Genomic DNA, 25,709 nt, shown 5'->3' with positions numbered 1-25,709 from the left:
TCAGAAAATATCTTCCATTGTCCAACCCATGATCTGACAGCTTGTATCTTAAGCTTTCTTGGCTTCTGTGATTCCAAACACATCAACTGCTGACATTTTTTTTTTCTTTTGACCAGTGTCTCTTAAGTTTAGTTGTACTGTCTCCAAGGAAGGTGACGTGCCCTGTAGAACACCTGTGTAGATTATGTTTTCCTTTCCGCCAGTTTTTCTGTGTACCTTTGAAAGATGCCTCTTCGTTATTATCTGAGGTGACTTCCCCCTGTGCGCAGCTTCCAGGCTTCCCTTCCGCCCAGGGGCACGTTCTCCCTGTTTGAATTACACAGTGGGAGATTGCCTATGTTTTTCTCAAGGTGCAGATGGTGGATTTGAACTATGTGCCTCAGGATTGGCAGCACCACTTCCTTAGCACAGCTCCCTACTGAGGAAGTTAATAAGTTGCAGGTTGGAAATAGGCTACACTTCTTCAGTCAGCACAGCTTCTCAATTGTACTCACAGATCCTTTGACCTTTAGCATCAGGACTTCAGGTTCCTGTTAAACTCTCTTAATTCTGACATTATTTACTAATTGTTGTTGTTGTGCACTGTCTAGGTGGAACTGACTCATAGCTGACCCTCCAGTGGGTCTTCAGAGAGAGTAAATCGCGAGGGAGGAGATTGCTCATCTTCATCTGCAGAGAAGCTGATGGATTCAAATCCCTTGTCTTCAGGTGGCAGAACAGCTCCTTAGTAGTAAGCCACCAGAGCTCCCTAATTGGAGGTCAGTGCACGGGTTTTATTTCCCTGAAAGAGAACCTTTGGGTGAAGATATTTTATGAGCAGTTAACTTTCTCATTGTGATTTCCTATGAAATTGAGAATTATGTAATTAAATGAAAGCTTAAAAAGTCACTTCTACTAATCATGTTTTTTATTCATATTTTATATATTTGCCTTTGGTACACTATTAATTTAATAATAATATATGAAATGTATTGACAAAATATTAATTTACAGTTTTGCATTTTTTCCAGAAACCATGGTTGGAGGATCACAAGTCCACATTTTTTGGGGTGCTCCAGTTCTTCCACTGAAGATGACAGCATCACAAAAGCCAACTTTGTTAAAATCTACTGCCAACCCTTGGGAAAAAATCAAACTTTTGTATGACCATCAGTCTTTCCATTTGAAGGATGAAAAATTCAAACACATCAACCTTAAAAATTGTCAACTTGTAGACAGTGTTGGCCCTCCAGATTCTAATAGCCATTGTTCAGTGGACTCCAACAAAAGATCTGTCCATTTGGAAGATGAATTTATATGTTATTGTTCTGAGACACAGGCCACAAAACCCCAGAATAGCCCCCTGTCAGCGATGCATGATATAGTGGATCCCAGTGTACAAGTAAGTGGATTTAAGGACAGAGTTCAACATTTAACTGAAGAACAAAAATTTGTCAGTGAAAATGAGAAAATCCTAGTTAAAGAGCATAAAAATCAATCAAATAGCTGCGTTCCAAACTTTAATAAAACAACTGTACAGTTAGATCATAAATGCACAGCTATACTTGATTTGGTCTGTACTACCAAACAAATTAATATAGGGCCAGAAGTTACAAAAACTGTGTGTGCGCCAAGAGCACATTATGAAATGCTGGAATTCTTTCCCTCTAAAACAGTCGACAAGTCAGGATCTAAAGAAGCCATTAAGAAGGTCTCAAACTTTACAGTATCAACTGATACTGAATTTCTCAGTGTAATGACCTCTAGCCAGGTTGCTTTTTTAGCTCAGGGGATATATAAAAAGCAGAATTCACTTAATAAAGGGACAATAAACATAGAGACTGGATCAAAAGCAAGTCATGAGGAAATAAGTGTAACAGAAGATAATTTGATTCAGCTTAGTGATGATTTTGTAGAAGGATGTGAAAATAGACAAAATGAAGCATGCTCTCTGGAACTCTTTAGTCCTGTTTGTCCTGAAATGAAAAGTAACCACAGTCTCATAACCTCTGAGAAGGATCTTAAAGATCAGAAATATTCCAGTTCTGAAGAACACCTGCCACCAAATGAGGTCTGTATTGAGCCATGTAGCTCAGGAATACTGTGTTCCCAGCTCACTGTCTTTCATAAAAGTTCTGTTAAAAGAAACTGCATGTCTGAAGAAAAACCAGGCCATTCTAAGTCTCTGTCTAAAGTCTTCCAAGTATCTAAAAAAACGAAGTTGCTTTCTAATGCAAGAAAACCTACTGTGAAACTAGACCAGAAGAATGGGTCTGAATTTAAGCATAGTAGAAAAACAACTTTAATAAAGAATTGTGATTATAAGAATCAGAAGTATAATTGTTTAGTCTTGGTATTGTCTCCATGTCATGTGAAAGAAATAAACATAAAATCAGGACCAAATGCTGGTTCTAAAGTACCTTTAGCCACAATTACAGCAATCGACCAATCGGAAGTTAAGAAGAAAGTTTTTTTGTGGCGGACAGCAGCGTTTTGGGCACTAACTGTGTTTCCTGGAGACATCGTTTTACTCACAGGTGAGATCAGCATGGTGTATGATAGTTTGATTTAGAGAGCTGTGTTGAGTGTTTGATTGCTTTCCTCCCTCACTCCTTTCCTTCCTAAGGACTAGTTACCATCTTCCTCTTCTTGGCCCCAGCATGAATGATCCTGTCACATACATCCCACTGGTCTCCTTGTCACTCCCTGGTATCCTGCTCGCTGCCATTTCTTGGTCCTTGCTCTGCCCTTCATATTTCTGTTTCTCCTTTCCAAGCTCTTCTTTCAAAGACCTTTCTTGATTGCCCGTCTTATTCATTTATTATGTTCATGTTCAAGTATTAACATTGTGCTTGTTCTTTGTTTCTTCTGGGTGTATCTTAACAAGGACAGCAGCATAATAGTCACTTCATTACTTTTGTGTATTAAGTTTGTTTTAATTGCATTGTGAAAATACAGAAAGGAGGATGTATAAAGAGGAAAGATTTCATGGGGGCAGCTATATCTGAACTTTACCAATTTCACAAAGAGAAGCTGTTCCCTTCAACAACATTAACAACACAAAACCAATTCCCCTGAGGTCAGACCTGTCCCCCCACACTCCCACACCTCTTTCTACTCATCTCAACACCAATCTTACAGCTTTCCTGGGTCCAAACTCCAATGCAGCAGCTCACAGACCACACAGAACCATATTGGAGAAGTCAATAGGCCATAATTCAGGTTAGTAGCAGAATACAATCAGCTTCTGAAATGTCTTCATAGTCACCTCAGCTTGGATCCTCGTGGATCCTCATGGCTTTAGGCTAGTGCTACAAAATTCTCAGACCTGCCAATTATGACTCTTCTCCCCTACAGTCCTCCCACAAACTTGGGTAAAAGCTCTTAGCTCTGGTTCAGTGGTGGAGCCATCCCCAAATCCCAGCTTTTGTCAGGTCTCTGGCTCTCTGCAGTGCCTGTTGCCCCTGTTCCTGTAGGCCCTCACCTGGCTAGTACAAGAATCCCTGGCTCTGGAGGGCACACTACATTCTCTTTGCTGACCATGAAGTTTCAGCTGTTCTGCTGCTGGAACGAACCACTCATTTTATTAGTGAGACTACCTAATCCCCTTGTGACTAGACTAACATGCCCTATTCACATATTCCCTCCTGTCCACATGACAAGGTCAAATTCAGTGGCTAGGAAAGCCATTTTGAACACTAAACTCTTCACACCACAAAGGGAAAAGGTTAGTATCATACCAACCTCAATAAAATTTTGGAGTGATACCTTCTAGTCATTTTCCCTATGTTCTTTAAAATATGTATAAAACTTTGTAATAGCTGGTACTTGTTCATACAGTCAGTGTAAGTTGTACTTAACAGCACCTAACAACAACAAGAACATTGGAGCCTTACTTTGTATCAGTTATAAACGCTTTTCATGAACATCAAGTTGTTGTTACCTGCCGTGGTATCAACCACAACCTATAGCGACCCTGTGCACAATAGCTCTGAACCCTGTTCCATCCTAGGCCAATCTCACTGTCTCTGATACACCCACCCTTGTTACCTCAGTCACTGTGTCAATCCATATCTTCTGGGGTCCTCCTCTCTCACTGTCTCTCCACCCTAATCAAATAATTACAACAGCTATATTAGGAAGCTATTCATTATTATCCCCATTTTTCATTTGAGGAAGCTGAGGGCGAGAGAAAGAATTTGTTTAGTGTCACACATCTAAAAAGAGGCAACACCGTGGTTTGAACTGGGTTGATTGAAGCAGGGGAGAGATCATGAAGATGACACAGCTAGGGCTGGGTCTGTTGTCTCTAGGGTCACTGTGGGTCATAGGTCACACGGTAGCCCCTAAAAGTAGCAGCATTGCTCCAGTGGGTCCCCAAGGGACACAGATGGTTTGCACTCAGTGGCCGACCTACTCAGCAGCAGTAAGAAAGAAGGGCCTGCTGGTCATCAAACCCAGAAAATCCTGTGGAGCACTTGTATACTGTGGCACGTGGGGTTGCTGCAGGGCTGAATTGACCAGCTGGCAATTGTGTGGTATTATCAGTATCTTTATAAATCTGATCTTTATCTTTCAGTGTTACATATAAACTTACAGGTAGGATGACAGAAAAACATTACTGTAACACATGGCATTACTAATGATATGTTTTTTAAAAGGATTTTAGTAAGCACAGTTTGTCATAACTCAAATATCCCATAAGTAAGGACTACTTTCTTAAAAAAAATTTATTATTATTAATTTTAATGGAAATTTACAGAGACTTTGGATTTCCATTCATTCATTGCACTCTTCTCCCTGCCCACACCGCCCCTCCCCCCCAGTACACTCTTCTCTTTGAAAAGTAAAAGAAAAATTCTTTCATTGTTTTACAATCCCTCCCCCCAGGCCCACTCCACTATGCAACCTTCATTCTGGACCCCTGTCATGACAATTATACCTAATCACATATCCCTTTTTAACAGTTTTCTTGTCTGTTTCAATGCAGTATACATTATTTATCCCATCTTTCTCAGTCTCCCCCCGACCCCGATGTCTGTCCTTGTTTTACAAGAGTGGCACTATGCAGTATTTGTTCCTGTGTGACTGAGATATTTCACTCAGCATAATGTCCTCCAGGGTCACCCATTTTGAATAATATTGCATGAGTTCCTTGTTTTTTAATGTAGCATAGTATTCCATTGTGTGAATATATCAGAGTTTCTCTGTTCATTCATTTGTTGATGGGCACTTAGGTTGTTTCCAACTCTTTGCTATGAACAAAGCCGCAATAAACATGGGTGTGCATATATCTGCTTGGATGTCAGTTATGGTCTCTTTGGGGTATATTCCTAGTAGTGGAATTGCTGGGTCTAATGGTATCTCTATTTGCAACTTTTTGAGAAAGTGCCACATTGCCTTCCACAGTGGTTGCACAGGACTACTTTTGTGTTGTCACATGACTTTAGAATCAGTATACAATGTTAGAACAGAGATATATTATTTTAAGAAGGTAAGGAGAAGGGGAGCTCTGGTGGCCTAGTGACAAGGAGCTGCAACTACAATCCCAGAGGCAGACGGTTCGAATCCACCAGATGCTCTGCTGGGAAAAGGAGGGACAGTCTCCTCCTGTACCAGTCAGATCTGATTTGACGCTACACTCACACAAAAATAATTAATTAATAACTAACTAAATAAATAAATAAAAATTAAAAAAAAAAAAAGAAGGTAAGGAGAATCTCCTCACCAGTAGGAAATTGGTTAAGCATGATAACACATCTGAAGAAGTCTAGGTCACTCTTAGGGCTTACAAAAAGAAACTTCAGGCAGTCATTGTTAATTCTCACCACTGTGCAGGGGAATGAAAAGCTCAACTTGTGTATTTGGACTTTGTAATGAACAGGCTGCATTGTCTGCCTCAATCCCTCCTCTCTTTTAAAAACTATGGTTTGAGTGAAAGTTCATAGAGCATATTTTTTTTTCCGTTTTAAAATAAAGTTTTTGTAAGCTCTAGTGGCTTTCTTCTAGGTCATATAGCCTTGGTGTATCCACTTGCCATACAGATGCAACTTGTGATCACTGTAAAGCTGAACACTGTGACACTGAAGTGTCAAATGTGATAATGGTTACCCATGGCGGACAGTGTTTGGTGTCATTTCCTGGCTAAAACAAGCTTGGAAGCAGGAGTGGCATCCACTTCTGTAAATAGCTTACCTCGGGAAACCCTATGAACATGGAGAAAGGATGAAAGACAGGCAACTGTCGAGGGCTTTCATTCATAGGGTCACTATGAGTCGGCTATGACTTGACGGCACTTAACAACAACTACTGGCCTAATGGTGGAAGCCCCACTGCAATCCCAAAGGCAGGTGGTTAGAGTCTACCAGCTGCTTTGCAGGTGAAAGATGGGCAGTCTCCTCTTGTGCAGTTAACTGCCTTTGAAAACCTGCTGGAGTGTCAGCTATGGGTCAGTTCTGACTCAGCAGTACACAGCAACAACAACAGTGCATAAGGGCTAGAGGGAATATATATTTTTTTGATTCATGACTTTAATTGCAGTCCCCTTAGTGTAAGAGAACGCTTCTGCCTATCTTCTTGGCTTCCCCATTTCTATTTGTCCTTCTTTCCCTTCCCTTCTTGCCTCCTGAGGTTTGTGTTTGGACAAATGCAGTCCTTTTCCAAGCACTATCATCTTACTTGTTTCCATTCACCCAGTTTTCTGTGTTCAGATATGGAGCTTATAATGGTAACCTTTTACGTGCACTTCACTTTCCAGCTGCAGGACTGCCTACAAGGTGAGAATAGGCTATATGCATTCTCTCTTGGACAATTGGTATCTCATTGTAAGTTTTTAATAATTGTCTTTGGTTTTATATTTGTCTCATCTACTTATTTAATGTGTGCTTATGATGGAAAACGGAAATCTTTTCTGGGATGTGACAAAATCAGGTTTTCGGGCTGTCCAGGCCATTTCTGTGTTAGCTTCCCCAAGATTCTTTGAACCTCTCAGAGGCCTCTCCTAGGTGGATACAATCCACCCTGTACTCTCTTCCTTTTCCCCTACAGTTGATAGCAACTAGGTAACTCTCTGTCAGTTGACTTTACAACAATTTGTTAACCATTTCCCTTTTGGAGAATGCTTAAATTTTTTTTCTGTGAGTACATTTTTTTAAAAACTATCTCTAGTGACCTAGTGATGAAAAGCTGTACAGCAATCCCAAAAGTATGTGATTTGAATCCACCAACTTCACAGGAGAAAGATGGCAGTCAATTCCCATGGGATTTACTGCCTCTGAAAATCTGCTGGAGGATCAGCTGTGGATTAGTATTGACTCTGCAGCACACAACAACAACAACTGTTTAAATATCTATTGCTGGGGAAGAGTATATTGAGCAGATTGATATGATAAAATCAGTAGATGAGCTCTTAGGGACAAAGGCTGGTTAGGAAAAGATAGGCATTCAGAACAACTTCAAATTTCATTAATCTGATTGGTAACAGTACCAAACAATGACATGGGTCCTATGAGAGGAAAACCAGATTTCGATGACACTGAATTTGGGGAAGCTATTAGAACTTCCGTGAATTCCGGATCCATGGGAACCAAAATATGACTTTGAGTTCATCCCACCTGAATTTCCGAAACATCTCAGGAACAGGTTTGACGCCTTGAACACTAATGAGCGAAGACCTAATGAGTTGTGGGAGGACGTCAAATGTATCATCCAGTAAGAGTGCAGATGGTCATTACAAAGACAGAAGAGGGGGGGGGAAAAGACCAAAATGGATGTCTGAAGAAACTCTGAAGATTGCACTGGAGTGCAAAGAAGCCAAAGCACAGGAAGAATTCAAGATACTAAAGAGCTGAACAGAAGATTCCAAAAGGCAGCATGGAATGACAAAGCAAAATATTACAATGAAATGTGCAAGGAGCTGGAGTCGGAAAATCAAAAGGGCCGAACTTGCTCAGCATTTCTCAAGCTCAAGGAACTGAAGAACAAATTCAAACCTTGAGTTGCTATAATCTAGGATGCTTTAGGAAGAATATTAAATTATCCAGGAAGTATTAAAAGAAGACGGAAAGAATATACTGAGTCACTGTATCGAAAGGAATTGGCAGACACAGAAGAATTTAATGAAATAACTTATGAGAAAGCCTATGGTGATGAAGGAAGACATTCAAGCTGCTTTGAAGGAAATAGCAAAAAGAAAAAAGGCCCCAGGAATAGATGGTATACCAATTAAGGTATTTCGGCTAACAGATGCTGCCCTGGACATGCTCACCAAGTTGTGCCAAGAAATCTGGAGAACAACCACTTGGCCAACTGAATGGAAGAGATCTATATTTGTTCCCATTCCAAAGAAAGGTGACCCAACAGAATGTGGAAACTATAGAACAATATCATTGATTTCACATGCAAGCAAGATTCTACTGAAGATTATCCAAAAATGACTGGAACAGCACATCAGCAGAGAATTGCCAGAAGTCCAGGCTGGGTTTAGAAGGGGTCGTGGTACTAGGGATATTGTAGCTGATGTTAGATGGATCTTAGCTGAAAGCATGGAATACCAGAAGAATGTCTATCTGTGTTTCATTGACTATGCAAAGGCATTTGACTGTGTGGATCATAACAAACTTTGGCTGACTCTGAGAAGAATGGGAATCCCAGAACACTTAATCATGCTAATGCAAAACCTGTACTTGGACCAAGAGGCACTCGTCAGAACAGAGCAGGGTAACACTGCATGGTTCAAAATTGGGAAGGATGTACGCCAGGGATGTGTCCTATCTCCATACCTTTTCAACCTGTATACAGAACAGATTATCCGAGAGGCTGGGCTCTATGAGGAGAAGTGTGGCATCAGGATTGGTGGAAGATCTGTCAACCATCTGCATTAGGCAGATGACACAACCCTGCTTGCTGAAACTGAGGAGGACCTGATGCACTTGCTGCAGAGGGTCAAGGACTGCAGCCTTAGTGTGGATTGAGGCTCAATGTCACGAAGACAAAGATTCTCACCACTGGACCAATTGGCAGCATCAGGATGGATGGTGAAGAGATTGAGATTGTTAACAACGTTAGTTTGCTTGGCTCCATGTTCAACCAGCAGCCAGAAATAAAAAAAATGTATTGCGATGGAAAAGTCTGCTGTTAGGGACCTCTCCAGGGTACTGAAGAGCAGTGGTGTCACTCTGTATACTAAGGTGCTGAATCAGGCCATGGTCTTTGCAATCACTTGTTATGCATCAGAGAGTTGGACAATGACTAGGGAGGATAGAAGGAGAATTGATGCCTTTGAGCTGTGGTGCTGGAGAAGAGTATTGAATATACCATGGGCTGCCAAGAAAGCCAACAGATTCGTTCTGGAGAGTGTTAAACCAAGCTGCTCCTTGGAGGCAAGGATTCTGGGGCTTCGTCTGACATACTTTGGACATGTTGTAAGGAGGGACAGGTCTTTGGAGAAGGGCATCATGCTTGGGAGGGTAGAGGGACGACGCAGGAGGGGAAGACCCTCCATGAGGTGGATTGATTCAGTGAATGGGGTAATCAGGATGGGTGTGCCAGAGGCAGTGTGATTGGCACAGGATAGAGCAGGTTTAGGGTTGTTGTACATAGGATCGCTGTGAGTCACAAGGGACTCAATGGCACATAACAACAACAACAACATTAGAACTTCAGAGCAGAAGAGCCTATTATACATTGTGAATAAATGAATCTATAGCTGAGGAAGCAATCACTTAGAATTTATATATTTTTCTTTTCCATGTTCTCTAAATTATTTTGCTACTGTGAATATACCTTTATTTCTCTAATACTTTGTATCCTAATTATATCTTGCCTGGGATACCTGTTTCTATCTTCACAGTTTTTATTTCCAGTTTTTCTCAATTTCAAAGTTTTCCCCTAGAACAGTTTTGTACCTATTGGTGTGTTTAATTCACTAAGTGATTATTCTTTATCAAAAGAATCCTATAAAAAATATCTAAGAGAAGTGCAAAAAAGAATCATAGTCTTATAGTTCTTTTTGTCACTGAAAAGTGCTCCTTACTTCCCAGGTCTTTATTTGACATCTGTTTAAGAAAGATGATCTCATACCATGTTATTGCTGTTGTTATTGTTGAGTACCTTAGAGTCGGAACCAACCCATAGCTGACCCATGGGTTTTCAGAGGCAGTTAATCACCTGGGAAGAGATTACCCATTCTTCTTCCAACCATACCATATAGAGGAAAATAATAACCAGAATCCTCCAGCAATGCCTGATATTAAGATATGCTCAGTAAAAAGGATAAATGCAAGCGAAGTATTACTAGCTCTTCTTGGCACCACTGCTTTAAAACTATTACTTTACTTCTTGGTCCTGAAAATTTTTCTTTTTTTAACAGTCATTTTATATTTTCATTTTTATAGATATAACCTCCTTTCTTTTTCATTTACTTGAAATACGCATTTGTTGTTCGTAAGACAATGACATTCAGTCTTTCCCTGTAGTTCAATGAGTTTCCATGCTGATCCAAGTTTGAATATATGAAAGCAGCTCTGGTGTTTTACTTTATAATGACACAACTAGGCTCTAATGTTCAAGTTGCTGTTTTATCATATGGTGCCTTTAGGCAGACTGTTTAACCTTGGTTGCCTGGGCTGTGGGAGGCATGAATAATGTGAAGGAATTCATGGCATGATGAAAACTTGTCTCTTCTCTAGATGTTACTATTTATGAGGATCAGTGGGCTGGTGAGACAGCACTACAGTCAACATTTTCCAGTCAGTTGCTGAATCTTGGGCGTTACTCATCTGTCCAGCCTAAAGAATGTAAGACACATTTTGAATGTAATAATTTTTTTGTGTTTAGATTATACAGAGTTTCATATTCTTTCTTAACAAATTAACATTTATTTTCTTCAGTAAGAATGAAAATAGAAATATTAAAAATGAACTTGTGTATTGTATTCAAATGTTTCCTTTTCTTATTTTCCTTGGAGAGTTACTATAGCGGTAATTCTTCACCTTTTTGAAAATTGTGTGCTTTGTGAAGTTGTCACCCATTTCTTCAGATAAGTAGATTTCTGTAAACAGACACAAACTTTGGCATGCAATTCCAAGTAATTCATGTACCTGTTAATTTCTTTTTTTCAAACTCATTAACCTCTGGTTCAGAAACTTGGAGTAATGGAGGAAGCATAGCCTGTGATCAGACAGCTGTGGTTTGGGTGCTTCTTCTTCTCTCTGCCTCTGTAGGAAGAAATTTGTCCGTTTTCCTATGTAGCATGATAGACATCTATTGCTACTTAACAAGTCATCTCAAAACTAAGTGGTCTAAAACAACCCTATTCTTCATTCTCTTGGATCCAATTTCTCTTGTTTAAATTAATCTATTGAAGAAAGTAGGAGCTGCTTTTTTTTTTTTTTAGGAAAGAAGAAAGGAAAAGGGAGACATTATGAACTAATAGTTACAGTTTCTGGAGCCAGTGACCATGTTTTAAATCCTGGCTTCACTACTACCAAAGTCTCTGGTCTTTAGGCAAGTTTTTTAACCTCACTTTGTCCCCCTCTTGAAAGGAGAGTTAAATGTATAAATACCATGGAGAGCTGTGATTCAGTTAGATAATGAATATCAGGTAATATAGTTATATTAATGTGAGAAGTAATAATGTAGTAATATATATTTGACAGAAAACTGAAATTGTGTAGTAGGAACTGGTTCAGTTTAACAGCCCACAGACAACTGAGTCCTGCCAACAACCATGGACATGAGCTTGGGAGTGGATGTATCCCTCACCATTCTAGACTTGAAAGAACTGAGTCCTTGCTTGTACCTTGATTACAGCTTGAGTCCTTGACTGAGAGGCCCCAGATTAGTGGTGAGATTCTTAACACACAAACCTGAAATGGTGTTGTTTTACGCCACCATGTTTTGAGATAATTCTGCTAGGTAGCAATAGATACCTAAGGCATATCTAATAGAAAAATAGATAAAGAAGAAATATCCATTTCACAGAAGAAGAAATATGTATGTCCTATAAACATCTGGATAGGTAGTAAGCAACATTAGTGATCAGGGAAAGGCAAATAAAGACCTACAGTAAAACTAAAGCAAAAAAAATTTCTCTTAATTAAATCTATCTTACTCTATCATTGAAATGCACATGTAAAAAAATGGTTGAAATGACAAATATTTTGTTTTATGTATTTTTTAACCAAATACAAATAAAGACCATTTGTAGTGATACTTACAGATGGCAATAAATATATAAAAAGAGAAGAGGATGATAAACTTTCTTCTTTAGCATAAATGAGCTAGAGGGAGTGGGAGTAATAAAACAGAACCAAGACCTCATAGTTAAATAGAGAATTTTGGCGGATATTACTTTTTGTATTAGGTGATTCATCTATGTGATTATCTATCAGATTATTACAGTATTGGAATTTCTGGGTGGTACAGTTGGTTAAACATTCAGCTACTAGCTGAAAGATTGGCAGTTCAAGCCCGCCCAGAGACATCTTGGAAACAGATGTGGCCATAAACTTCTGAAAAGTCACAGCCTTGAAAACACTCTGGAGCAGTTCTGTTCTACATGTGCTGAGTTGCAGTGATTTGGAATTGTCTTAATAGCAACTAAAAACAGTAACAACTTTACAGTATTCAACATTGCTAACTGAAAACTGATCAAGCAGGAATCTTATGGGATTTTAATTATGAATCAAAGATTATGAGTAATCAATCCTGTTTTGTTCAGCTGAAGAATAATTGAAAAAATAAAATATTTAACAGTTTGTATTTTCATTTTTATAAATATAACCTCTTTGACACTTGTTTCATATAAATAAGCAAATGAGAATGGAAGGAACTGCAATACTGTCACTCAGATTTCTTAGCATTGTATACCATAGAGTAATTACCCTCTCCCCATATATCTTTTGGGGCTCTGGTGGCTTACTGGTAAGGAATTGCACTGCCAGCCAAAAGGTACGCAGTTCCTGTATATTCTGTCCCCACATTCCCTAAATTTTGTTGTTGTTGTTGTTGTTGTTAATTGCCAACAAAGTTGATTCTTACCCATGACAACCCCATCTAGGACTGCTAAAAAGAAATGAAGAAATAAAGCTTCCTCCCTGTAATGTTAGAATCCGGCATACTGTGATGTATTTGTCAAAACAAGTAAATTAACACTGGTGTGATACCATCAATTTGGTTCACTAATTACATTCCAATAGTTTTTTTCCACTAATGTTTTTAATCTCTCTAGGTTCCAATTCAGGACATCCCATTGCATTGAATCTCCTAAGTGTCAAGAGTTTCTCAGTTTTTCCTTGGCTTTCATGATCTTTACAGCTTTTTGTTTTATAGAATGTCAGTTTATTCTCAAGTGTGAGGAAAAAAATACTATGGAGCTAAAGTGCCCTTTCTCATTGCTTCATATTAGGGTAGATGACATCCACATGACAAATCCCTGTTCACATTAACTCTTATCAACATAGTGGTTTTTTTACCCTGGAACAAGTAGCATAGGGAAACTTTGGGTGAGTGAGGGATATGCCTTTCTTTGTAAAGTGGAAGAACAGAATATGGGAAAGTGGATATAGGAAGAGGAATTCTCAGGAAAGTCAGTTTAGAAAAAGTGCACATGGAAAATTGGAGATTTGGGCTTTGAATCTCATATATTCTTTAGGTAGTATTTAGGTTCTACAAATATCTCAAATTCAACCTGTCCAAGACTGTCTTTGCCTAATACTTTCTCCTTCCTATTTATCTTCTTGCCCTTGGTCTCAGTATCAAGTACTCACTTTCATATGTTTAGGTAAGAAGGAGCATTGATATAATTTGTGATTTCCTTTAATATCCTTACATCTAGTCTAACATTAGAGAGCTCTGGTGGCATAGCGGTAAGGAATTGCACTGCCAGTCCAACAGTACGTAGTTCAAATCCACCAGCTGCTCCACGGGAGAAAGATGGACAGTTTCCTCCCATGCGATTTATTGCCCCTGAAAACATGCAGGAGTGTCAGTTTTAAGCTGGTTTTGACTTGACAGTGCAACAACCACAGCCTACTATCATGCTTTGTTGAATCTGCATCATATTTCAAATGATTTTCAAATTTATCCACTTCTTCCCCCTTGACAGTATTACCACTGTAATGTAATCCATCACCTCATTTAATTAGCAGTTGTGTTACAGAATTTGATACTTGAAAAAAGATATATAAAGTGTATTTAAATGATGAAATATGGTAAGAAATATCCATCCAACTTAGAATATTATTAACATCATTGAAGCTGTGCTCTTTATTAAATCAGATTTCATATACTGGGTTCCAAAAAATATTAAAATACTTGCTGTTTCAATATTTGACTTTGAAGTCAGCCAAATTTTTCATATTTCCAAGTTTCAAGTTTTAATCTGTAAAAGGGAAATTCTTGAATGAGTCTTAATGATGTTGTTGTTGTTGTTATGTGCCGTCGAGTCGCCTGCGACTCATAGCGACCCTATGTACAACAGCCCTAAACTCCGCTCTGTCCTGTGCCAATCGCACTGTCTCTGACACTCCCATCCCAATTATCCCAGTCACTGAATCAATCCACCTCATAGAGGGCCTTCCTCTCCTGCGCTGTCCCTTCACCCTCCCAAGCATGATGTCCCTCTCTAAGGACCGGTTTCTCCTCACAACATGTCCAGAGTATGTTAGATGGAGCCTCAGAATCCTTGCCTCCAAGGAGCCACCCGGTTTAACCCTTTCCAGGACAAATCTGTTTGTTTTCCTAGCAGTCCATGGTATTCTCAATACTCTTCTCCAGCACCACAGCTCAAAGGCATCAGTTCTCCTTCTATCCTCCTTGGTCATTGTCCAACTCTCTGATGCATAACAGGTGATTGCGAAGACCATGGCCTGTATCAGACGCACCTTAGTCTCCAAAGAGATACCATTGCTCTTCAGCACTTTGGAGAGGTCCCTAACAGCAGACTTTCCCATGGCAATGCGCCTTTTAATTTCCTGGCTCCTGGTGCCAAGACTGTTGACTATGGAGCGAAGCAAACTAAAGCTGTGTACAATCTCAATCTCTTCACCATCCATCCTGATGCTGCCAGTTGGTCTAGTGGTGAGAATCTTTGTCTTCTTGACATTGAGCCTCAACCCATATTGTAGGCTGCAGTCCTTGACGCTCTGCAGCAGGTGCTTCAGGTCCTTCTCAGTTTCAGCAAGCAGGGTTGTGTCATCCGCATAACGCAGATTATTGATAAATCGTCCACCAATTTTGACCCCACATTTCTCCTCATAGAGCCCAGCCTTAATGATATAGTAGTTAAAGTATTTGGCTGCTAACCAAAAGATTAATGGTACAAACCCACCATCTGCTTTGTAGAGAAAGATGGGACAGTCTGCTTCTGTAAAGATTTATGGCCTTAGAAACAAAATGTGCATTTCTACTCTTTTCTCTGGGGTCACCATGAGTCACAATTTGAGTTTACTATGGGTTGATTTGGTTGCATTAGAAGCATGCTTATGCATAAGATATAGGCAAATGGCATTTAGGAAAAAATCCCATTTTATAGTTATTGATATAATGGATAGTAATTATAATGAAAATAACATGGTATAAAACATTTTCTGAGCCACATTGATGCAGTGGATGTGTCAACACAGCCAACAAGGATATGTTCCAGTGAATAGCTAGCTATCTGTCTTAAAAATTTCTTAGTGTGGCTTTCCATACTATCCACACAAGGGTCCATACAGTATTGTCCTGGTTCCTGTCATAACTTAAATGGCAAACTTCCACAAAGCCCTTGATATCCTGCACATGAAGGTGGAGGATGTCCTCAAATTCTTTGCAGCAGGAATACATTTGGGGAGCACCAGCCTTGACTTTCAAATGGAACAGTACATCTACAAAAGGAAAAGTGATGGCATCTACATTGTAAACCTGAAGAGGACCTGAGAGAAGCTTCTCTTGGCTGCTCGTGCCATTGTTACCATTGAAACTCCAGCTGATGTGTCTTATCCTCCAGAAATATTGGCCAGAGAGTTGTTCTGAAGTTTGCTGCTGCTGCTGCTGCTGAGGCCACTCCTATTGCTGGGCAATTCACTCCTGGAACCTTCACTAACCAGATCCAGGCAGTCTTCCAAGAGTCTCATCTTCTGGTGGTTACTGATCCCAGGGCTGAACACCAGCCTCTGACAGAAGTGTCTTACATTAACTTCCCACCATTGCCCTGTGTAACACAGATTCTCCTCTGCACTACATAGACATTTCTATCCCATACAACAACAAGGGAGCTCACTCCATGGGTCTGTTGTGGTGGATGCCGGCCCAGGAAGTCATGCGCATGTGTGGCACAATCTCCCAGGAGCACCTGTGGGAGGATCTGTACTTCTACAGAGACCCAGAAGAGATTGAAAAGGAAGAGCAGGCTGCTGCTGAAAAGGCTGTGACCAAGGAGGAGTTTCAGGGAGAATGGATGGCCCCTGCTCCTGAATTCAATGCTGCTTAGCTTGAGGTTGCAAACTGGTCTGAAGGCATACAGGAGCCCTCTGTGCCTACTCACCAGTTCCCTACTGAAGACTGGAGTGCTCAGACTGCACCTGTAGGCTGATCTGCAGCTCCTACTGCTCAGGCCACTGAGTGGGTCAGAACAAGCACCGAATGGTGTTAAACTGTCTTTTAAAAAGTGGAAATAAGAAAAATAATTTTTTTAAAAAGTAGAAATAAGGTTGACAGAGAAAAAACCCAATATACTTCATTTTAAAAAAATTCCTGTGGCAAGAAGGTGCAACTACAATCGCAGAGGTGCACGGTTCGAATCCACCAGATGCTCTGCTGGGGAAGGAGGGGCAATCTCCTCCTGTACCAGTCAGATCTGATTTGATGGTACACGCACACAAAAATAGTAAAATAAAAAAAAAAATCCTAATGTGGCCTGTACTACTCTCCTGCCTGGAGCACTACACCATGGCCCTGCCACCTGGAGGCCCTGGTTCCTCCAAATAGAGGCCCCCACCTAGCTGCCTAGAGGACCTGGCCCTGCTGCCTAGACACTCCTGCCTGCCACCTGGACCCCCTCCTGCCAATTAGAGGACCTGGCTCTGTCACCTGGATGCTGATGCCTGCTGCCTGGATGCCCTAGCCCTGCCAAGTGGATGCCCTGGCTCCACCTCCTGGAGGATAACCCAGTGCTGCTCCTCAGAACTGTGCTAGGGACACCAGTACCACAGGGAAGGCATTTCCTCCCCCTTCCCAGAGTTTGAGCTCCCTTCAGCCATGGACCCTTTGGAACTGACTAGCTACTGACAGAGAAGGCTACTTATTCATAGGCCTTAACTCTCCCCAGCTGAAGCAAGTCTTCCCTTGAGTCAAAAGATCAGAGAGAAACTCAGGCAGGGTAGCTGCCCCATCCTTCTCTGGAACAGTGACTTCCTGAGGCAAGCTTTTCAGACCCATAGCCTCCTAAGACCTCAGGCATGAAAAACTCTACTGCAGCAATGACACAGAAGAAGCAGACTATCTCACACCCTACACAAACCCAAAACAAGATTTCACCCCCAAAAAGTGACAAAGTATCAGTAGATTTCCTAAAGCCGAAAGTCTGATGGAACTTTCTGACACAGAATTCAAAAGAACAATGATTATATTTTCAGTGGGTTAAAGACAAACTTGAAGAATTATAGGACTTTGCAGGCAAAACCCAAGAGGAACTTAAAAAAAAAAACACAATCCAAGACAATGCAGATAAAAACAAATGAAGCATTAGAGGCTCTGTACAAACAAGAAACCACAATCCAGAATATGAGCACCAGTGTTTCAGATGCTGTTAGCATGTGGGAGGGACATATTAACAGAAGTGATGAGATGGAACACAGAACCAGGGTAATAGAATTGTCACCACTGATCTGGTAGAACAAAAAGCAGAATAAAAAAATAAGGAAGAAGTATAAAACCGAAGAATAATATGGGACACCATCAAGAGGAATAACATGTTCATAATTGGAATCCCAGAACAGAAAGAAGCAAGTAAAGGAACCTAGAAAGTTGTGGAAGAACAACTAGAAGAAAACTTTCCAGGCATAATGAAGCCTGAGAATATATATTCAAGAAGCTAAGCAAACACCATGTAGAATAGACCCCCAAAAGAAAAACACCAAGGCATATTGTAGTCAGATTTGCCAGAACCAAAGATAAGGAGAGAATTCTTAAAGCAACTGGGGAGAAAGAGTAACTTGTGAGGGAGAGCAAATAAAATTAAGTGTTGATTCTCAGGAGTAACCATGCAAGCAAGAAAACAGCGGAATGACATATATAGAACACTCAAAGAATACAACTGTCAACCAAGAATACTGTACCCAGCAAAACTGTCCATGAAATATGAAAGGGAGATCAGGATATTCTCAGAAAAGTGGACCCTAGGGGAATTTGTAAAAACAAGACCTGTGTTGCAGGAAACACTGAGAGGTGTCCTTCTTACAGAGGTGCCACAGAAAGCAGGATGGACCAAAGTAGCCAGCAACAACACCAAAAAGAATGCAGAAAAATGATAGCAATAAAGAATGGTAATCCCAGAACATTTGATAGTGCTTCTGTGAAACTTATATTTGGACCAAGAGGTAGTCCTCAGAACAGAGCAAGAAGACACTACATGGTTCAAAATCAAGAAGGGAGTCCATCAGGGATGTGTTTTGTCTCCATACTTTTCAGTCTGTATGCAGAACAGATCATCCGAGACTCTGGTCTGTACGAGGAGGAATGTGGCATCAGGATTGGTGGAAGAGTCATCAACAACCTGCGTTATGCAGATGACACAACCCTGCTTGCTGAAACTGAGGAGGACCTGAAGTGCTTGCTGCATAAGGTCAATTACTGCAGCCTTCAAGATGGATTGAAGCTCAACATCAAGAAGACAAAAATTCTCACTACTGGGCCAATTGGCAGCATCAGTATGGATGGTGAAGAAATTGAGATAGTTAACAGTTTTAGTTTGCTTGGTTCCACAGTCAGCACTCTTGGTACCAGCAGCCAGGAAATCAAGAGACGAATGGGAAAGTCAGCTGTGAGGGACTTCTCAGGAGTACTGAAGAACAATGATGTCAGGCTGGAGACTAAGGTGCACCTGATCTGGGCTATAGTTTTCACAGTTACATGCTATGCATTGGAGGGTTTGGACAGTGACTAGGGATGGTAGAAAGAGAATTGATGCCTTTGAGCTTTGGTGCTGAAGAAGAGTGTTGAATATACCATGGACTGCTAGGAGAACAAACAGGTTTGTCCTGGAGAGGGTGAAGCCGGAATGCTCCTTGGAGTCAAGGATTCTGAAGCTTTGTCTGACATACTTTGGGCATGTTGCAAGGAGGGAGTGCCCTTGAAGAGGGACATCATGTTCAGGAGAGTGGAGGGATGGCACAAGAGAGGAAGACCCTTGATAAAATGGATCAATTGTGATTGGGATGGTGGGAATGAGTGTGTCAGAGACGGTAAGTTTGGCACACGATAGAGCAGCATTTAGGGCTCTTGTACATAGGGTCACTAGGAGTTGCAAGTGACTTGACAGCACATAACAACAGCAACAACAACATGGGGCTGGAATCTAGTTTGAAAGTCATCTGCAGCAATCAGATTCTATAGAGGCTTGTTTGCTGATTCTTTCATTTATGACGACACTTAATAATAACAACAACATAAAGAGAGTTCTTTTGGCCTAATGGATAGAAAGTTATGCTGCCAAGACAATGGTGCATGATTTTAATCTGAGGCTCTCAAGCCTGGTTTTAATTGGTTTTTTTTTTCAAACATTCTCTAAGTGGTATAGCACTGGTCTGTCCATTTGCTGTACAGAGGTAACTCATGGTTGCTGTGATACTAAACACTGTTACACTAATGTGTCAAATGTGATAATGGTTACCCATGGTGGACAGTGGTTGGTGGAGCTTCCCAATTAAAACAAGCTTGGAAGCAGGAGAGGCATCCACTTCCAAAATGGCTTGCCTCCAGAAACTCAATGAACATGGAGAAATGACAAAAGTCATACAGGTGTTCAGGTCTTTTCGTATATAGGATCACTATGAGTTGTTTATGAATCAACGGCACTTAATAACACAACAACTCAATAATTACGCTGAATGTGAATGATTTAAATGAACTACAGAAGGGGAAAAGAGTAGCATATTGGATAAAAAAAAATAAAACAAAAAACCCGTCATTTTTCTGTCTACAAAGGACATACCTGAAAACTGAAGAGAAAGACTAAAAATAAAAGGGTGGGGGAAAAAATATACCAAGCAAATGGCAACAAGAAAAAAGCAGGGAAAGTGATATTAATCTCTGATAAAATAGATTCCCATGCAAAAACCATCACAAAGGACAAGGAAGATCACTATATAATGCTTAAAGGGTCAGCAGAACAAGAGGACAGAACAATAATAAATACCTATACACCAAATGATAGAGCTGCAAAATATACAAAACAAACATTAACAAAACTGAAAAGAGAAATAGACAACACCACTATAGTAGTAGGAGACTTCAGTACACCACTCTCAATAAAAGATAGAACTACACAAAGAATCACAGCAAAGAAGCTGAAGAATTAAATGATACTATAAACTAACTCAATATCATAGATATGTATAGGCTAATATACCCCAAAACAGTGCAGTACATCTTCTTCTCCAGTGTGGAATATTCTCCAGAATAGATCACATTTTAGGTCACAAAACAAGTATCAATAAATTTAAAAAAAAATAGAAATAATACAAAGCATCTTCTGAAACCACAATGCTACAAAATTAGAAATTAATAACAAAAGGATAAAGGAGAAAAAACATACATTTGGAAGCTAAACAACACCTAACTTGAACATGAGTGGGTACTAGAAGAAAGAAAAATGAAATGAAAACATTTTTTTAAATAAATGACAAAGAAAACACAACTTACCAAAACCTCTGGGAAACAGCAAAAGCAATAATTAAAGGTCAGGGTATAGCAATAAACAAGCACATTGAAAGGCAAGAAAAAACAAATGATAATTTACACTAACTTAACATCCCCAACAAATTATAAAGGAACAGCAAGAAAACCTGACACCTTCTAAAAAACCTAAAAAATGTAAAAATTAGGGCAGAAGTAAATTAAATAGAAAACAGAAAAACAATTGAAACAATCAACAAAACCAGGAGTTGGTTCTTCAAAAAGGTTAATAAAGTGACAAACCACTAGAAAAACTAACACAAGAAAAGACACAAGTAATCTGAATATGATGGATAATGCCACAACAGAAACAACTAAAAAGAAAAAAGGTTAACAATAGACTATTATGGGGAAAACTATACTCAAACAAATATGAAAACCTAGAGAAAATGGACAAATATTTCGAAACCCACAACCTACCTAAACCGAAACAGACTGAAATAGAACACATGAGCAGACCCATTAAAAGAAGGAATTGAAAAGGTAATAAAACAACTTCCAACAAAAAATAAAAACCCTGGACTAGATGGTTTTACAAGTGAATTTTATCAAACATTCAGAGAAGAACTGTCACCAATTCTACATAAATTCTTTCAGAAAATAGAAAAAGATATAATTCTCCGAGACTCATTCTATGAAGCAGACATATCCTTGATATAAAATTCAAGTAAAGATACCACCAAAATAGAATACTATAGACCACTATGTCTCATGAACACAGATGCAAAAATCTTGAGTAAAATCCTGGCTAATGGAATCCAATAGTGCATGCACTCGCGTGCAAGTGTGCGCACGTGCACACACACACACACACACACACAATTAACAATGAACAAGTGGGATTCATAGCAAGTATGCAAGGATGATTCAACATAAGAAAAAAATCATTGTAATTCATCACATTAACAATGCAAGGAACAAGAACCACATGATCCTATGAATTGATGCAGAAAAGGCCTTTGACAAAATCCAACACATTTTCCTAATTAAAACACTCAACAAAATAGAGAGGAATTTCCTCAACATAGTAAAATGCTTATATGCAAACCCAAGATCCAACATAGTTCTCAGTGGAGAGAGATTAAAGGCATTCCCTTTGAGAACAGGAACTAGGCAAGGATGCCCACTATCATCTTGCCTATTCAATATTTTATTGGAAGTCTTAGTGATATCAGTAAGACAAAAGAAGGAAATAAGAGGTCTTCAGATTGGCAAATAGGTAGTAAAATTATCTCTGTATACAGTTGATATGTTTGTATACTTAGAAAATCCTAAAGACTCAGTAAGAAAACTACTAAACATAGTTAATAATTCAGAAAAGTGACAGGATACAAGATCAACGTAGAAAAATCAATTGGATTGCTCTATAGTAACAAAGAGAATAAAGAACTGGAGCTAAGAACACCAATACTCATCACAGTAACTAACCACAAGATTAAATAGTTGGGAATATATCAAACTAGAAACACAAAGGACCTATTCAAAGAAAATGACAAAACATAACTACAAGAAAGAAAAAGAGACTTGGAGAAATGGAAGAATATACCATACTCATGGATAGAAAGACTCAGTATTGTGAAAATGACAATTCTACGAGAGGCAGTCTACACATTCAATGCAATCCCAATGCAAGTACCAGTTACATTCTTCAAAGAGATGGAAAAGGCACTTTACAATTTCATCTGGAATGGATTGAGACACCAAGTAAGCAAAGCACTCCTGCAAATGAGAAAAATGATAGGAGGCATTCTCACTCCCTAATCCCAAATCATAGTACACAGCCAGGGTGGTCAAGACATTGTGGTACTGGTACAGTGACAGACACATAGATCAATGGGATAAAATTGAGAACCCAGAAATCAGCACATCTACCTATGGTCAATTGATTTTAGACAAGGAGATAATATCAGTTAAGCAGGGAAAAGAAAGCCTCTTTAACAAATGGTATTGGCAAAATGGGAAAACTATCTGTAGAAAACTCAAGTAAGACCTACACCTCACACCATACACAAAAACCCAACTCAAAGTGTATCAAGGACCTAGGATTAAAACCAAGGACTATAAACTTCATCAGATAAAAGCTTGGAAGAACTCTAAAAACCCTAATTCAGAACATGAGCAGTCTTCCAAACATCATGAGAAACCTACAACCAGGAGAGAATAAAACAAATGAATGGGGCCCTCTAAGAATCAAATCTCTATGCACATTCAAAACCTTCTCCAACAGGGTAAAAAGGAAATCCACAGACTAGAAAAAAAAATTGGTAATGACATGTCTGATAAGGGACTTACATCTAAAATTTGTAGAATACTCCAGTACCTCAACAAGTTAAAAACAACCCAGTTGCAGAATGGGCACAGAGCATGAACAGACTCTTCACTAAAGAAGACTTTCAGATGGTAAACAAACACATGAAGAAATGTTCAAAGTCCCTAGCTCTAAGAGAGATGCAAATAAAAACAACTATATCATCTCACCCCAGTATACAATAGCAAATTCAATAGACCATCATACAGCAAATGCTGGCGAGGTGTGGAGAAAGTGGAACCCTTATTCACTCCTGATGGGTGTGTAATATGATGCAACCACTCTGGAAGGTAGTATAGCACTTTCTCAAAAAGTAGGAAATAGAAATATCATTTGACCCAGCTATTTGACCCTAAAGAAACCAAAACTGCCACCCAAACACATACGTATACACTTATATTTATTGCTGCATTGTTCACAATAGCAAGGAGATGGAATCAAACCAAGTGTCCGTCAAGAAGTGAGTGGCTAGAGAAGCTTTGGTATATTCCCACAATGGAATACTACACAGCACTGAAAAACAAGAAACTCATAAAATATACAAAATGGGGGACCCTGGAGGACATTATACTAAGTGAAATATCTCAGTCACAAAAGGACAAATATAATGCCACTGTAATAAAACAGGACTGACAAGGAAACTAAGAAAAGAGGGGATAAATAATGAACACTGCATTGGAACAGATGAGGGAAAGAAATGTTTAAAAGGAATATATGGTTAGGCATTATTTGCATAACAACCATTCAGAATAAGAGGTGCTTAGTAAAGTGTACTGGGTGGGGGAGGAAATTGTGCAAAAATGAAAGAATTTTTTTTTTAAAGAGAAAAGTGGACTGAGTGGGTGTATGGAGGAAAATGTGCAACAATGAAAGAATGGAAATTCAAGTTTCTTGGTAAACTTTTGTTAAAATCACAATTAAATATTTTCCAAGGAAATTTGAAAAATAGATATTTCCAGATATTAGTGGGTTTTAGGCTTACCTGTTCCAACTAATACTAGTAATTTAATTAAAATCTTAGGACCTAATTCCAGCTTGAGAATACTCCATGGAACCCATAGGAGGAGATTCAGGCTTTTGTAGATCAATATAAAGACCACTGAAATACTTAGATAAACCTCAGTGTGTGTGTGTGTGTGTGTGTGTGTGTGTGTGTGTACGCTCGCACACACATGTACATTACCTTGCTTTGTTTTTACAGGTTAATGGCTAAAGTATATTTTAAAGGAGTTTTTTTGTTTGATTTAGGGAAATTATTATTTGATACTATGAAGATAATTACACCTGCATTTCTTTTAATCAGATAAGTCAATTTTATTAAGTTAATTTATCAAGGTAACTTCATACTTTTGATCAATATGCTGTACTTTTGGAGAAGATTTCTTTCTTCAGTATAATGTTGTTATGCTACATATTTTACAAGCCAGTGGTCTTTCAGTAAGGATGACAGAAGAATCGATGCCTTTGAGTTGTGGAGCTGGGGAAGAGTCTTCAACATAATATGGACCACCAAGAAAACAAATAGGTCTGTCTTGGAGAGGGTGAAACCAAGTTTCTCCTTGGAGGCTAGGATTTTGAAGTTCCATCTCACATAGTTTGGGCACATGGCCAGGAGGGATTAGTTCTTGGAAATGGGCATCTAACTTGGAACAGTGGACCCAGGATGAGATGGATTGACTCAGTGATTGGAAAAATGGGATTAGATACGCCTGAGATGATGAGGTTGGCCCAGGGTAGGTCAGAGTTCATAGGGTCATAGGGTTGCAGGCAACTCATGGCACATAAGAACACAAGAGTAGGCTTATCTGATATAGCAGTGTCATTGTATAGACTTACACATAACATTGGGAAAATATGTTGGAAGACCAGATGAGTGAAATTCCTATGAATAGTAAGACATTGTTTGACATAGTGCAAAAAGATAAGCCCTTAGGATAAAGGCACATAAAATACAACTGGGGAGAGCCACCTCCTTGCTTAAAATAGGGTCAACATCATGGAAGAAGTAAAGCTTTTAAGGCCTTCATTTGCTAATGTCACACCTTCATCTACAATAAGACAAACTCAAAATAACAAATAACTGCAAACATCTATTAATAATTACAATTTAGAATGTGTGAAATAAGAACCTAGGAAAATTGGTCAGCAAAAATTAAATGGAACACAAATAGATCAGAGCTGAAAGGGGATGCTGTTGGCTGTATTGAATCTAACAGTCATGTGGCTTGCTGGCAATGACAAATTGAAAATGTCAAGATAAATTTATCTTTAATTACAGTGCTGTTGGTGATAAAATAATATCCATACATACAGAAAGAAGATGAATTAAAACAACTTTTATTCAAAGATTAAGAACTTGAATATTCTATGAACTTACACAGTTTGAAATTGATCAAATATGCAAATAAGCATTAATAATACATAGTGGTTGGAATATGAAAGTTGGAATTCAGAAAACATGAATGCTTGGATAATATGGCCTTTG

The 25,709-nt window shown here is 39.2% G+C and overlaps 1 protein-coding gene across 1 annotated transcript in view; it reads left to right on the top strand.

Annotated features, from left to right (window-relative positions):
• The first annotated feature begins 1,015 nt into the window (after positions 1-1,015).
• The window catches only part of LOC102866188 (protein FAM35A-like), a 111,208-nt gene continuing 86,514 nt past the window's right edge, over positions 1,016-25,709 (top strand). The window contains exons 1-2 of the mRNA XM_006901403.1: positions 1,016-2,516; positions 10,668-10,775. Of these exons, the coding sequence (XP_006901465.1) occupies positions 1,016-2,516; positions 10,668-10,775 (1,609 nt within the window). The remainder of the gene's footprint in view (positions 2,517-10,667; positions 10,776-25,709) is intronic.

This window comes from Elephantulus edwardii, unplaced genomic scaffold (assembly GCF_000299155.1).
Source record: "Elephantulus edwardii isolate Elephantulus edwardi_28Jun2011 unplaced genomic scaffold, EleEdw1.0 scaffold00324, whole genome shotgun sequence".
NCBI lineage: Eukaryota > Metazoa > Chordata > Mammalia > Macroscelidea > Macroscelididae > Elephantulus > Elephantulus edwardii.
The sequence above is the reverse complement of the archived record's forward strand: the minus strand, read 5'-3'. Positions and strand labels throughout refer to the sequence as shown.